The 14993-nt window shown below is 14.9% G+C and overlaps 3 protein-coding genes across 3 annotated transcripts, besides 35 other annotated features; 2 read left to right on the top strand and 1 right to left on the bottom strand. All coding sequences in view use genetic code 6, as the record gives it.

Annotated features, from left to right (window-relative positions):
• Nucleotides 1-16: 16 nt before the first annotated feature.
• Nucleotides 17-56: a microsatellite.
• Nucleotides 57-240: 184 nt separating this feature from the next.
• Nucleotides 241-2080, top strand: IMG5_163260 (hypothetical protein; the record flags this gene model as incomplete). The annotated part of the gene is made up of 4 exons (XM_004030283.1): nt 241-363; nt 1640-1670; nt 1721-1896; nt 1982-2080. Coding segments are annotated over 4 exons (429 nt in total), but the record flags the coding sequence as incomplete, so codon positions are not given.
• Nucleotides 1192-1260: a microsatellite.
• Nucleotides 2081-2130: a microsatellite.
• Nucleotides 2131-2486: 356 nt separating this feature from the next.
• Nucleotides 2487-2542: a microsatellite.
• Nucleotides 2543-2548: 6 nt separating this feature from the next.
• On the bottom strand, nt 2549-3226 carry IMG5_163250 (hypothetical protein; the record flags this gene model as incomplete). The annotated part of the gene is made up of 1 exon (XM_004030282.1): nt 2549-3226. The coding sequence occupies one exon, from the start codon at nt 3224-3226 to the stop codon at nt 2549-2551; it is 678 nt and encodes a 225-aa protein (XP_004030330.1).
• A 168-nt stretch (nt 3227-3394) lies between these two features.
• Nucleotides 3395-3467: a microsatellite.
• Nucleotides 3418-3459: a microsatellite.
• A 339-nt stretch (nt 3468-3806) lies between the features above and the next one.
• Nucleotides 3807-3861: a microsatellite.
• Nucleotides 3808-3860: a microsatellite.
• Nucleotides 3862-5896: 2035 nt separating the features above from the next.
• Nucleotides 5897-5930: a microsatellite.
• Nucleotides 5931-6113: 183 nt separating this feature from the next.
• Nucleotides 6114-6175: a microsatellite.
• Nucleotides 6114-6195: a microsatellite.
• Nucleotides 6125-6212: a microsatellite.
• Nucleotides 6176-6212: a microsatellite.
• Nucleotides 6213-6625: 413 nt separating this feature from the next.
• Nucleotides 6626-6663: a microsatellite.
• A 1395-nt stretch (nt 6664-8058) lies between these two features.
• Nucleotides 8059-8092: a microsatellite.
• Nucleotides 8093-9110: 1018 nt separating this feature from the next.
• Nucleotides 9111-9142: a microsatellite.
• Nucleotides 9119-9205: a microsatellite.
• Nucleotides 9206-10026: 821 nt separating this feature from the next.
• Nucleotides 10027-10087: a microsatellite.
• A 962-nt stretch (nt 10088-11049) lies between these two features.
• Nucleotides 11050-11091: a microsatellite.
• A 621-nt stretch (nt 11092-11712) lies between these two features.
• Nucleotides 11713-11768: a microsatellite.
• Nucleotides 11769-11794: 26 nt separating this feature from the next.
• IMG5_163240 (tubulin-tyrosine ligase family protein, putative) lies at nt 11795-13822 on the top strand (the record flags this gene model as incomplete). The annotated part of the gene is made up of 4 exons (XM_004030281.1): nt 11795-11807; nt 11899-12599; nt 12800-13047; nt 13093-13822. 4 exons carry the CDS (start codon nt 11795-11797, stop codon nt 13820-13822), a joined length of 1692 nt encoding a protein of 563 aa, XP_004030329.1.
• Nucleotides 11826-11880: a microsatellite.
• Nucleotides 11828-11873: a microsatellite.
• Nucleotides 11834-11880: a microsatellite.
• Nucleotides 12604-12707: a microsatellite.
• Nucleotides 12614-12707: a microsatellite.
• Nucleotides 12618-12707: a microsatellite.
• Nucleotides 12631-12739: a microsatellite.
• Nucleotides 12746-12798: a microsatellite.
• Nucleotides 13342-13437: a microsatellite.
• Nucleotides 13720-13750: a microsatellite.
• Nucleotides 13823-14030: 208 nt separating the features above from the next.
• Nucleotides 14031-14103: a microsatellite.
• A 10-nt stretch (nt 14104-14113) lies between these two features.
• Nucleotides 14114-14299: a microsatellite.
• Nucleotides 14300-14429: 130 nt separating this feature from the next.
• Nucleotides 14430-14479: a microsatellite.
• Nucleotides 14433-14475: a microsatellite.
• A 441-nt stretch (nt 14480-14920) lies between the features above and the next one.
• Nucleotides 14921-14962: a microsatellite.
• Nucleotides 14963-14993: the final 31 nt, after the last annotated feature.

Genomic DNA, 14993 nt, shown 5'->3' with positions numbered 1-14993 from the left:
ATTTAATTAAATAATAATATATATATTTATATATATATATATATATATATAAATATTTTTTTTATATAATTTTTTTATAGATCATAGTGAATGTGTTTTAGATTTATAATTTAATGATGAAGGAAATTTTTTATATACAATTTCTTAAGACAAATAACTTTTTAAGTATGACTTAACATTAAAAGATGTAATTTTTTACATATCTATATATAAAAATATAAATTAATAATAATTTTTAAGGTTGTATTTACAAAATTTATTGACTAATAAAGTTCTTTATAATGTGCTAATATTGTTCCTATTTAAGACAATATTATTTATTCCTATAATAATAAATTAGTTTACTTAGATATTTTAAGTGACGTAAATAAATATAAAAAAATAAAAATTAAATAAATATCATTAGAATATACTGTAAAAATATAAAGGACACAGCAATAATATAAAAACTATTCGTGTTTCTACAAATAATTATAATTTCGCCACATATAGTGATGAAGGCTTTATAAATATTTACAATATAAATGAATAAAAACCAATTCATAGTGTTAGTATATTATCTAAATCTACTTTAATAAATATGGTATTTGAGAATATACATCAGAATAATTTTGTTTTAATATGTTTTTTTAATGATATGGTTGAATGTTGGGAATTTTAAATAAAAGGAAAAAATTAAATAATATAAACATTAAATAAATCTTTCAGTTTAACTCAGAATAATATATTGTATTTTTCTAAAAATAATGTTAACTAAAACAGCTCTTTGTAACTTTCCGTCGTTTACGGCAATATATCTAATATTAAATTTAAAAAATTAAACGTGTAAAATATATAAAAAAAATTTGATTATTAAGAATTGGAAAATGTTTTGGTTTAAATAAATTCAGAAAGTTAATAAAAAATTATTTCTAATAAAAATAATATACTTGATAATTTTGTTGAAAAAGATGGTTATGTGATAAATGAAAATAATATTGTGGAAAATAAAAATATTTTAGTTTAAGAAAATAATAAAGAAAAATAATAATAAGAAATTTCATAATTGGAGTAAGTAATATAAGAAAAATAAGAAAATGTTGATTAAGTTAAAAATTTATCAATTATACTTTCTTAGGCATTACATAATAATGATAATTAATTAATAGATTTTTGTTTAGATAAAGATGTAAAATATATTTATTAGAATTTTATATATATAAATAAATATATATATATATATATGTTTATTTAAATAAATATATATATATATATATATATTTATTTATTTTATTTATATAATTCTTTTGAATTTTATTAATAGAGTTATGATCTTATAGAATAAACAGTTTTAGGTTTGAAAATTGCTTATGTAGGTTGTTTAATAGAAAAAATCTTTGAAAGATTAAATAGCTTTCCTTATAAAGGAAAAACATTAAGTTTGTGGCTTAAATATATACTGAAATATCATTAAACTGTTATTATTAGTTCACCTTTTATCTAGAAAAAAATCTAACCATTAGTAGGAAGTATATAGGTTAGATGTAAAAATATTAATAAATTACTTTCATTGAAATCTAAAGTTGAGATGATTTAATAATTGAAAAAATAATATTAAATTAAATAAAATTTATTGAATAATTTTACATCTGATTAATAGAGAAACACACCATGCTTTATTTATGACGAAGGTATTTTTATAATTATAATAAAAAAATAATATAATAAAATCTATTAAAAGGTAATTAAATAATTTAAGAATAAGTTCAAGATTATAATGAAGATGAAGATTTGAAAAATATTATTGATGATAGTTTAGATGAAAAAGAAAGCTAATAAGAAAGAGAAAGCGATAATAAAAATGATGATGAAGATGAAGAAGACATAGATAAAGAATTCGATAATGCAGCTAAATAAGTAATTTATAATACAAACATATATTTATAAAAAGTTATATATATGTGTATATATATCTACCTGTATATATTTTTTTATATAATAGTTCGTTTATAATAATACAAAATAAGATTATATTTATGATGATAATAGTGATTAAGATTTTGCTAATAATTAAAATGAAAGTGACTATATAGAAGTTTGATTTATTTTATATTTTTTGTTTTTTTATAAAATAATATTTTGTTTTTTTATCTATTTGATTATTCTTGATCATTTTTTTTTTTTTAAGGAATCAAAAATTTTAGGCTCATTTTTTATTTTTAAATATTTATATTAAAGATATTTTTTTTAAAATAGTTTTATTTAAGGTTATTTATTTATACATAGTTTTTAAAAAAAGAATATTAACTGTTTTATTTATAAATTTCTTATCTTTAGTATAATTTAAAATTATTTTATCAAAAAAAAAAAAAAATATAATACTTATTACATTAATAATATTTTATATCATAATCATATTTTTATTAAAAAAAAATTAAAATCTACTTGCACTTAAAGAATCATATTATTATTTTCTATAAATCATTTTATTATTATTATTTTTTTTTTAAAAAAAAAAAGAATGCAATATATATAAATAAATAAAAAAATAAAATATATATAATATTATTCAATTATTTTCTTCCTAAGTATTTTATTCCGTTTACTTTTTTTCCCAAATAACCCCATCTCCATAAGGATTTCCAGATTACGCAAACATTGGTAAAGGCCACAATAAAGGATTTAATCCAAAAACTTAATAGAAATTATATTTATATCCAAGATCGAAAGGGTTTTATTTATTTACAACAATTTATCCTTGTTATTCTTATCTTTATTTATCCATAGTTTCTATTGTAGTGGAATTAGTCATTAATAATTAAATATGAAATTTAAAGAAATTCGAAATAACTCCAAGAAAAAATACACTGGTAGTAAATCCTATAATTTTTAAGATTGTATTTACATCAAATCGTATATTTTTATAATTTTCAAAAAATTAAATTAATTCTAGCAACTCTACTAAAACAATGAAAAATACAGTTAAAGTTATATAAAATATCATCAAAATAAAAAATTTGCGGTTCTAATAACCTATACAATTCATTATCCAGGGACAATGATGGTCCATATTTAATACACAACGCTAACATGTGGAACAATGATGGGATCTTTCAGGTTTAAATTAATGACATATTAGACAATATCGCCTTTTTTTACTCTCGGGATCATCCATTATTACACCCCAATATGTAGGAACTTTACCTGGATCGCTTATTATAGTACGGGTCATTGACCATAATAACATGAAGAATACAACATGGAATAATAATATAATTCCGATTGTGGAATTCGGGTTTCGCTTATATCTATCTTTCATATATAAATATATTAATATGTAATATTAGAAGCCTATAAATGATAAGGCACCAATTAGCTAATATGATTGTGATATCCAAGTTTTACAATCTCTACGTTTTATTTATATATTCATTTTTATTTTAATTTATTTAGTTTTTTTATATTTATTTAGTTATTTTTTTTTTTTTTTTTGAATTATACTTTTTTTAAAAAATAAATAAAAATATATATGTTATTTAATTATTATTTTCTTTTTATTTATTTTAAATTAGATTTTATTGTATTTTTTTTTTTATATTGTATTCTAGGGAATGTCTTATAAATATATGTATATGTCCTTTTTTACTTTAATTTTTTATTATTATTTTTTGTCGTTTAGTGATAAGAATTTTTTTAATTTAGTTATTTTTATCATATTTTCTATTTATATTTTTGTATAAAATTAATTTAAGTATATATTTAATTTTATAAATTATTTAAAGATTTTTTATAATTAAATTTAAGAATAATTGAAATAATTATGTTTTTATTATTTTATAAAATATAATTATATTATTAAATATATTAAATTTTAAAATATATATCAAAAAAAATAATAATTTTTAATGTTTAAAACTTATATATATAAAAAAAATATTAATTAACAAGAAAAATAATATTTTTTTTTATATACGTTAAAATATTTTAAAAATTTAATAAAATTAATTTGGTTAGTATATCTTTATTTTATTTTATAAGAATTCATTCAGATTAATATTTATATGTAATAATATACATAATAAAAAGAAAATTATTTTAATATATAAAAATAAAATAATAATAAAATAATTATATATGTATATTAATAAAACAAATATAAATTAATATTTATAATAAAAATATTTATTAAAAATTATTTAAATTAATAAAATTTTATTAAATAATAAATAAAATTACAAATGTTTCCTTTTTTTAAGAAGAAATCAATATCATAAGATATTTAATTAAATAAATCTGATAATAAAATAATCGAAATACTTAACAGTATAAATGATTTAAATAATAAAACGGAAATTAATTAAGCTTTATTAAAATTAAATACAGTAGAAGATAGATTAAAATTATTAAATTAAATATTAAAAAAAAAGAACATAAAGTTAAAGTGAAAGAATATTAAGTAATAAATAAATTCGCTCCATTATTTGTAGTAATAAAAGATAAGTTTATATCGAAACTTTCTACAAGAAAAAGCAGTTTAAATGTTCCAAATTTATATTTTATGAATGAAGAATTTGATAATAGAAATAAATAAAAGTCTATATTGGGAGCATTAAGTATTTTTGCGTCTAAAAATTAATCTTAGTCTTAATAATTATAAGACAATAATCAAAATAATAGAAAATATATTCCTTTAGGATATTTGCAATGTGATTATAAACATTCACAAGGGGATAATATTGACTATTCCGAATAATAAATTATTAATAATTAAACAAAGAATCGAAGTTTAGAAAATTAATATAATAATTTTTAAAATGTTTTAAAGAATAATTAATAATAAAAAAAAAAAATCTAATAAAATATTTGCTTTTAAAGTGAAATTTAAAAAAAAAAAAAAAAATTAAATATAAATCAGCATTATATGAATTTATTGATTAATGTGAAGCAAAGAGAAAAAAAATTAATTTATAAAAAAATAAATCTTAGTCTATATATTAATAAACTAATTAAATATAAATATGAAACTATAAAAATTATATATTTTATTTAATGCTTTGAAATATTTTGTTATTCATCCAAAAGCTAGTTTTTTTCTACCTCTTTATCTTACTTAAATTAATTTTTTTATAGTTTTATTTCCTTATCTTGATTTTTATTCATATTCAGAAATTAATATTTAAAACTATTAAATGTATTAATTAAAATAAAATAAAAAATATTAACTTCTTTTTCTAAATCAGGATGTGTACTGATAAAAGCTTTTTCTAATTAATTTATGAAAAATATATATAAATAAATAAATATAATTATATGTTTATTTACCTAAAACATATAAATCTACTGATTTTTCTTCAACATTATCTTTTACAAAACTTAATCCGAAGTCAATTAAATACTTAATTATAATAATTTTAAATAAATATATTTATTTAAAATTACTATATGTTTAATTTATTTATTTCCTTCATAATTTTCATCATTTAAAACGACCATAAAATTAGAAGTTGTTAAATCCCCATGAATAATATTAATATCATGTAATTTAGCTAAAATTTAAGCTAATTCTTTCATTAAAAATGTTATGTCTTATTATTTATTCTAATTAATATAATCTTTTAATTTAATTCCTTCAATATATTACATATATATTTTTCTTTATTCAATATCAACCTACATTATATATGGTGTATTTATTCCGCATTTTCTAGCTCTTACCATATTCCGAATTTCAAAAGACATCCTTTCTTTTGTTAATTGATTATCCAAATCTGGATGTCTGTATTTTTTTATTAACCGCTCTTTTATTACTGCAGGTTCTCCTAAAAAACTTTTTAGTAGATATATTTTCTATATGAATTTTTTTTATATATTATATTTATGGTTTTTTACAGCTTCTGCTCCTTAAGATATTAATTCCATTTTATTTTTTTAATTTTATATTTTATAATTTTTTTCTATATTTTGATTAAAAGTATTTTTTATAAATGTAAAAATTGATATTTATTATAAATATATAAATATTATTAAATAAAAAAAAAATTGACTATTATAAATAAAAAAGTATATAGGTGTATTTAATATAATTAAATTAAAAAAAAAATATTATACTTAAATAAAAAATAAAAAAATGATAAAAATAATTAAAATAAATATTTAAATTAATAAATATATTAAAAATAAGATATTATTAAATTAAATATATAAATATATATATATATATATATATATAATATTTTATAATTTTAATTAAAAAAATAAAAAGATTAAAAAATGATTAAAAAATAAGACATAAAAATATTAAACTAATTTCATTTTTTTAGAAAGTATTAGTATTTCATAAATTTTTTTTTAAGAAATTGTAATATAAATTTATTAAAAAAATAATAAAAAATATTTAACAATTATATTAAGAAATCTTTAATTAACATATAATTGTCATTTATAATTAAATAAAGATAATTAAGACTATCTAATTAAGATTTAAGGACAGTTTAATAAAATAATTTACTTAATAAATCTTTTCGAATAAAAACAAATTCTTTATTTTCAACAATAAAATATTTTTAAAAATAGATTAAGAAAATTAAAATTTTAATCAAACAAGAATATTTTGAAATTTAAATTTCTAAAAATAAAAATTATTATTTTAAAATCAAAAAATGAAAATCAAAAAAATTAAAATCAGTTTTTTTAAAAAAATTTAAATATTTAAAAATAAAAAACCATCTGATTTTATTATAAAATATGCCTTTTTGATAACAAAAGACACCTCTTTATCATAACAGAATTAATATTTATACTATATAAATGAAAATATAAAAATTTTTGGGTAAAAAAAACTCTTTTTTAGCCGTATAATCAATGATGGACATGATACAAATAGACAATTTATAAAATTAAATATATAATAATACCTCGAAGAAATCCAAAAAGATAATATTTATGTATTATTACAAGAATTGAACACATAACTTGACTAAAAACTAAGAAAATCAAGCATAAATTGCGAAATAAATGATAATATGATAATATATTAGTAATAGTTTAGATATAAATAAACTGAAAAAGTCAAACTAAAATATATTTTTCAAATTAAGATGATTTTCAGGGGAAATTTTAATAAATTTTAAAAATTAATTGAAATAAGCACAAACCATAATTTTGGGTATAAAAAAAAAGAAGAAGAATGGATATTATAAAATAATCAGTAATTTCTTAAAATATAACCTATGGACCAAAAAAAATTTTAATCTTTAAATTAAAGGATCTCTATAAGTTGATGTTTTGATTATTTTTAGCAAAAAAATGCGGAGTATTGTCTATTACGGAAATTAAAGAGCTAAATTATGTAAAAGAAACTTGCTATGCTAGTGCATAAAAAAATAAGATTTTGGAAATATAAAAATATATAATTTGATTGTTATTTCCATAAAAGTATATTTAAATAAATAGTTTAACTTTTTTTATTTTTTTTTCAATTTTTATAAAATAAACTTATTTGATAAAGCGGAAAAAAAAAGCTATTATCAATTAATATTAATTCTTTGTTTTATTTTTTAATAGAGTTTTTCAAAATAAATATAAAAATTTATGACTAAGTGATATAAATTATTTATTTATAAAGGTTTTATTCTTTTTTTTTAACAAAAAAAAAAAAAGAATTTTTTTTTAGTTATTTTGTAATATTTTTTTAAAAGCAAAGTAGTGTAAAAACATATATAAAGTGAAGATAAATTTTAATATTTTTTTATATATTTCATAAAAAAAATATAATAAAATAAAATAAAAAATTACATATATATATTTTAGTTTGAATTTTTTTTTTCAATATATAATACAACATTCGCGACTATTAATATTATTATTTTATTTTTAGATTATAATCTATTATTTTTAATGAGTTATTTCTTATTTTTTTAATTAATATATTATTTATTAATTTATACTTAATACACTTTAATTATCGTTGATATTATTAATATGTTCATAATTAATATTGAAAGGAACATTTATATTATTTTATAAATGTAAAGAATTAAGGTCTGAATAATTGTCAATATTATTATTATTATTTGTTTATTCTTTTATACTATTTTTTCTTTTTTAATATTTTAAACTATTTCTCATCATTAGTTCTACTATAGGTATATCAGTAAGTCTTTCGTGATTTTTACCTTTAAGTAATGGTGAACATTATTTTATATCAATTTCATCTTAATAGTTTTCATTTTATATTTAAGACAGTTTCTATAATTAACTTTATGAAATGCTTTTTTAATTTTAATAATTATTTTTACTATTTTATTGTTTATTAATACATATATTCATCTATGCTTTGTTTTAATCAATTTCTTAAAAATTTATAATATGTAATTTTTCTTAAATTAAAACTTCATTAGTATGAACTTTTTTACTTATAATATCCTTTTTTTATGATTATTTAGAATCATTTAAATTATCAATTTTTTACTATTATAACTCTATTTTGTTATTATCGTTTATGTTTGTAATATTTTGTTTTTTATCTGTTTAAATATTATTTAGTTTATGGATAGTGCATTTTTTATTGTTCATATAGTCGAACTTTTCAATAAAATTTTCCATTATAAAGCAGGCGTTCAATATATCTGTATTTTATTTTTATTAATTTAAGTATGTATAGTATTTGTATTCAAGTTATTTATTGTTAACTTTGTTTTTTTTTATTTTTATTTTTTTATTATTTTATTCATCTTTTTCATCATCATCATTATTATTTTATTATTATAATTATCTTTTAATTATATATTTTTATTAAACATTTTTTTTTTTAATATATAAATACTCATTTTAAGAGTTAGTTTAATATTATGATAGAGAATAATTTTGCATAGAATTTTAATCTTAAATATGGTCAGATATTAAATTAGCTTTTTAATTAGAATTCTAATAATTTGATTAATTTTGTTCGGTAGATAAATTACAATCGAATTAATTTTATTTTTAAACTTTTAATTAATCTTAGAAAATTTAATGCCTTAATAATTTATCATATTCAGTATTTTTGATTACTTAAAAATATGTTTCAATAGTTTATTAAGTAAATAATTCACCTTAGTTATCAAACTATTTTTTTATATATAATTTTATTGATATATATATATATATATATATATATATATATTATTTTTTCCATATTTAATATATATTTATATTTTAATATATTTTTTACTATTTTGAATATATAAAATTTCAATTTAAATTCAATTTCTGTTAAAAATGAGTTGTATAAATAAGATCCTAATTCTTCAAATTTTTTAGCTTATTTTTTATTAAAATTTAATTAATTATTCTTTTTTATGACTAGTTTTTTTAAAAAATATCTAATAATATTTTTACATTTTTATCTATATAATTCCATTTATTATTAAAATATTCTTATAATATATTTTCTAAATAGAAATAATTAATTTTTTCAGACCATAAATTTTTTTTAAACAAATATTTATTAATATTCATAATAATTCTATTTTTTTCCATTAATTAATCAGCCTAGCAAGAATTCCACATTAAAATTTCCTTTTATTTAAATATAAATTAAATTTAATAGAAAAATTCAATATTAAGAAAAATAATTAATAAATATAAATTATTTATTGAATAAGAAGTAATACTTCAATATATCTTAATCGATCGCTTATTCCTGAATTATGTAAATTATAACAATTTGAATGCATTCCTAATCTTAAAGCTAAAAAATCAACTAATTTTTCAAGACTTACTTTTTTAAACTCTAATTTAGTATTAGGATCAACTTTCATATATTATTCAGTATCTTTCAAAACATTAATAATTGTATATTAAGATATTTTTTAATAATCATTTCTATATGAAATTAATACTTTTTCAATATCTCTATATGTTATTGTTTTCTAATATCTTTGTTTTATATTAAAATAATCTTAGTTAATTAATATTTTAAAGCATTATGATAAAGTGTAAATATTTTTTATTTGACTAATTTATTATACATTATCTCTAATTGGTTCTACTCCTCTTATAACCTGTTATATATATATATATATATATATATATATATATATATATATATATAAATATATAAATATATTTTTATTATTATTTACATCCCATTATTTTTTTCTTTCATTAATTCTTTTTATTGTAAACTCCATAAAAAAGAATAAAAAAGTTCCTATGAATTTCTATTTTTTTATTTTATTTTATTTATATATAAAAATTATATTTTTAACTTTCATATCTATTTTTTCTGTTTTAGGATTTATAAAGTTTTAATACAATTCATATTTTAAACTTTCATCTAATAAATTATCATTATTGGTTGTTATTATTTCAGTAATTACTTATAAATTACCATCTTTTCCTAATAATTTTTTAACTAAATATTTAAACTTTTCTATTTCGAAATAAGAATTTATAACTATATAGCTAAATATTATTAAAATAGTTTTTTTTTTTTTTTAATTATATAAAAAAAATAAAAAATAACTCAAGTAAGTTAAAAAATTGTTAATTTGACATTTAAAAGTGTGAATCTTTATCAAAAATATTATAAAAATCAAGAACTAAAAAATGGAAATCTTATAATTCAGAACATAATAATAAAAATTGTATATTACTTTTTTTTTTTAAAATAAAAATAAAATAAAAATTTTATTTTGCTTTTTTACAAACTTATTTAATTTATACTATAATCTTCTTATTCATATTTATATTAATTATTTGTTTTTATTTTATTTATTTTATCATAATTTCTACTTTCTTTTAATAAACTGACTAATATATTATATTGTTCTTAAGGTGATGTTTAAATTTCAAGATTTTTGAATTTCTAGGAAAGCTATGATGATGAATCGGATTTTTAAATAGAATCTAATTTTACTATTGGATAATCAATTAAATTTTACTAATTTTTAAAATTCTCATATTTAAAAAATTTTGATTTTGAATTCATTTTTTTTTTTCTATGTTTTTAAATATTTTAATTTAATCATAATAAAAGGTTTTTTTAAATTATAATTTTATTTTTTTGATATTGATTTTTTTAAAATATAAATTAATTTTTTTTTTTAAATTATAATTTTTCTTTTTAAAAATTTATATTAATAATCATTTGAGGTTTTATTTAAAAAAAAAAATTAAATATAATTGAGAATAAATATAAAAATTATATTGAACTAAAGTATTATTTAAAAAACAAACCAATTATTATTTTAAAGAAATTAACTTGAATTCAAAAAAAATATCTAATAGTTATTTTATAAATAATAATTTTATATAAATAATAAAATATATTGAAAAAAATTAAAAATAATTAAATTAAACAAATATTAATAAAATTTTAAATAAAGAATAAATGTAAAATAATACTTAAAATAATAAAAATGATGAAAAAAATTTACAAAATAATTAAATAACAGATTAAATAAATTAAATAGAATAAAATTCAGAAAATTCGATTTATTCAGAAATTTAAGAAACAGAAGAAAAAGATAAAAATAGTGATAATTCAAAAAATAATTATAAAGAAATTGAAAATATATAAATAATAGATAATTCAGAAAAAATAAAATAAGAAAATTAACAAAAAGAATAACGTCGTAAAATAATATATATACCAAGTTAAGATATTGACAATTTTAATGGTACTTATTAAGATTCTGAATTAAGTTCTGAATCTGAAAATGAAGAAAATAAAAAAAAAAATAAAAAAATATAATAATAATAATAATAATAATAATAATAATAATAATAATAATAATAATAATAATCTTAAAAAAAAAGATAAAAAATTATTATGAATGTTTCAGGTATTTTTCAGATAAAAAAAATATAAATATATATATATATATATAAATATATATATAAATATATATTTAAATAAAACATAACATTTTATAGACACTAAATATGAAGTTATCAAATTTGTTGCAAAAAAAATAATGTAATGGAAACTTAATTATGATTCAGAAAGTTCTGACTGGGATGTATTTTGGACTGACAATGCAGTTTAACCAGACTAATTATAAAAAATGAAACCTTATTAGAAGATATCTCATTTTCCTGGAATGTATTCATTAGCCCGTAAGAATTATTTGGCTAAAAACCTTTTAAAAATGAGGAAATTTTTTTAATAATATAATTTTTTCCCTGATACATGGTTGTTACCAACTGAATATAATGAATTTAGGAAATTTATAGAATAGAAAGGAAAGAATATGAGTTTTATAGTTAAACCAGAAGCATTATGTTAGGGAAAAGGCATTTTTTTAATAAAAAATATAGAAGAAATAAACCCTTAAGATCATTATGTAGTATAAAGATATTTAAATAAACCTTTTTTAATAAATAATCTAAAATTTGATTTTAGATTTTATGTTCTTTTGGCTGGATGTGAACCTTTAAGAATATACATATTTTATGAAGGACTAGCAAGATTTGCAACAGAGGAATATAAATAACCTTCTAAAGATAATATGGATAATATGTGCATGCATTTAACAAATTATGCTATAAATAAAGATAATCCTAAATTTTAATTTAATTCAGATATGGCAGATATGAATTTTGGACATAAAAAATCATCAACTAGTGTTTTAGATGTATTATATAATAAAAATATATAAATAAAGAATATAAATATATAAAAATATACAGATATAAATATAAATATAAATATATATATATATATATATATATATATATATATATTTATATTTATATTTATATTTATTAAATATATTCATCTTTATTTATTTATAATTTTTTGTTATTCATTATAATTTTATTGTATTTAATTTAGTATTTAGAATAATAAGGACATGATGTCAATTTACTATGGAAAAACATTAAAAGAATTATAATAAAAACTATAATTAGCTCTTAACCTACACTTTCTCATAATTATAGATGTTGTTAACCTAATAATTTTATGAATAATATGTGCTTTGAAATTCTTGGTTTTGATATTATGGTTGATGAGAATTTAAAGCCTTGGTTATTAGAAGTTAACCATACACCAAGTTTTACTACTGATACTCCCTTAGATAGGTTATATTTTTTTAAATAAAAATTATATATATTTTTTTTTTTCAGTTTTATTAAAAAAAATGTAATAAGAGATGCTTTGAAGTTAATGAATATTAATATATATACTAAAAATCAAATTATTAATGAAAGAAATGAATGTATGTAAAAAAGAGTACTTACAGGTAAGAAATTGAAATATAGTAATGAAGAAAAATTAGAAGAAATAAAAAAAGCTTAAAAATTAAGGGATGAATATGAAGACGCAAATTTAGGGGGGTATGAAAAAATATATCCTATTGATGTTAATAATAAATAATATATATATATATATATACATATATATTATTATTTTATTATTAATATATATTTATATATATATATATATATATATATATATATAAATATATATATTATTTATTAGGATGATGAAGGTGATTAATTTAAAAATTATCTTTAAATTACACTATAAATTTATGACTAGGCTACTGGTGCAAGTAACTATTTTTTTAAATAAATATATTAATATTTATATATAGATATTAAAAGAAATTCTAAAAAAACTATTGAAGAACCGAAAAAAATTATATAAAATAAGAAAGTTAATAATGCTTTAAATAAAAATTTTATAAAAAATAATAAATAATAATTCAAAAATAAGAATTATATAAATTTAACTGTTTAAGAAGTAAATTAATAAAAAAATATAAAAAAACATAAAAAAATAGGAATACAAATTATAAGGAGAAGATAATCAGTGTTCAGAATTCTAATAACTTTAAAATGTGAAAATAAATGAATTCAGAATAAAAAGAATATAATAAATACTATAAAAAAAGAAGAAAGATATAAAAAAATAGAATCAAGTTATTTTTTTTTATTATTTTTGAATAATAATAAAATAATAGATAAATATATAAATAAAATACCTTTAAGTATAAAAGAAATAAGAATAGGAGAAGAAGAAGAAGACTTTTAAAATTAATTAGAAGAAAAAATGAAATAAAAATAAAATTAAAATATAAAAATATAATAGATTATAGATATAAAATATTAATAAATTTAAGATATAAAAAATTATTAGTAAGTAAATATATAATAACAATAATAATAATAATAATAATAGCTATAATAAATCTAATATTAACAATAATAATAATAATAGCAATAATAAATCTAATAATAAAATTAACATTAATAATAATAATAATAATAATAATAATAATAATAAAAATAATAATAATAATAATAAAAATTATATCTATAATAATAATAAATTTAATTAAAATAACAATAAATAAATTATTAAATTTTAAATGAAAAGAATAATTAATTAAAAATTTTAAATGTCAATAAATTAAATTTAATTTAATCTTAAGATAATTCAAATTAAAAAAAGTAATTTATTATTATATATATTTATATTATTTATTAATAAATTTATATATATTTTTAACATAAACATATTTATTTATTCTAGAAACGAAAATTTAAACTATATTGATAATTCATTAATTTATAGAAATTAAAATTAAAGTTATTTTTTTAATTAAGATTTTAAATTTAATAATTAATTTGTAAAATAGGAATTTTAACTGTTATATGAAAATATAGGATCTTAAAAAAATCTTTAGTATTTTTTTCTTTTTTTATATATATTTATAATAAAAATAATTAGAATTCAAAAAGTAAAAACTGCAAAATAATAAAAAAAAAATTCCAAATTAGGATTATTTTTGGCTCCACGGGAGTATTAAATAAATTAATTTAAATGAAAATAAAAATAAACAATAAACAATAATAATTTTATATATTTTATATGATATTTATTTTTTATGGATAATAATTTTAGAAAAAAAAAAAAAAAAAAAGCAATATTTTTTTTTATAAAATTTCATATAAAAATACTATTTTTAATAAATATATATTATTATAAATAATGATTTTTGGTTTAAGTAATATATATATTT

This window comes from Ichthyophthirius multifiliis (genome assembly GCF_000220395.1).
Source record: "Ichthyophthirius multifiliis unplaced genomic scaffold scaff_1120509251224, whole genome shotgun sequence".
In the NCBI taxonomy this organism is placed as follows: domain Eukaryota; phylum Ciliophora; class Oligohymenophorea; order Hymenostomatida; genus Ichthyophthirius; species Ichthyophthirius multifiliis.
Note: the sequence above shows the minus strand (reverse complement) of the source record. Positions and strands in the feature narration are given on the sequence as shown.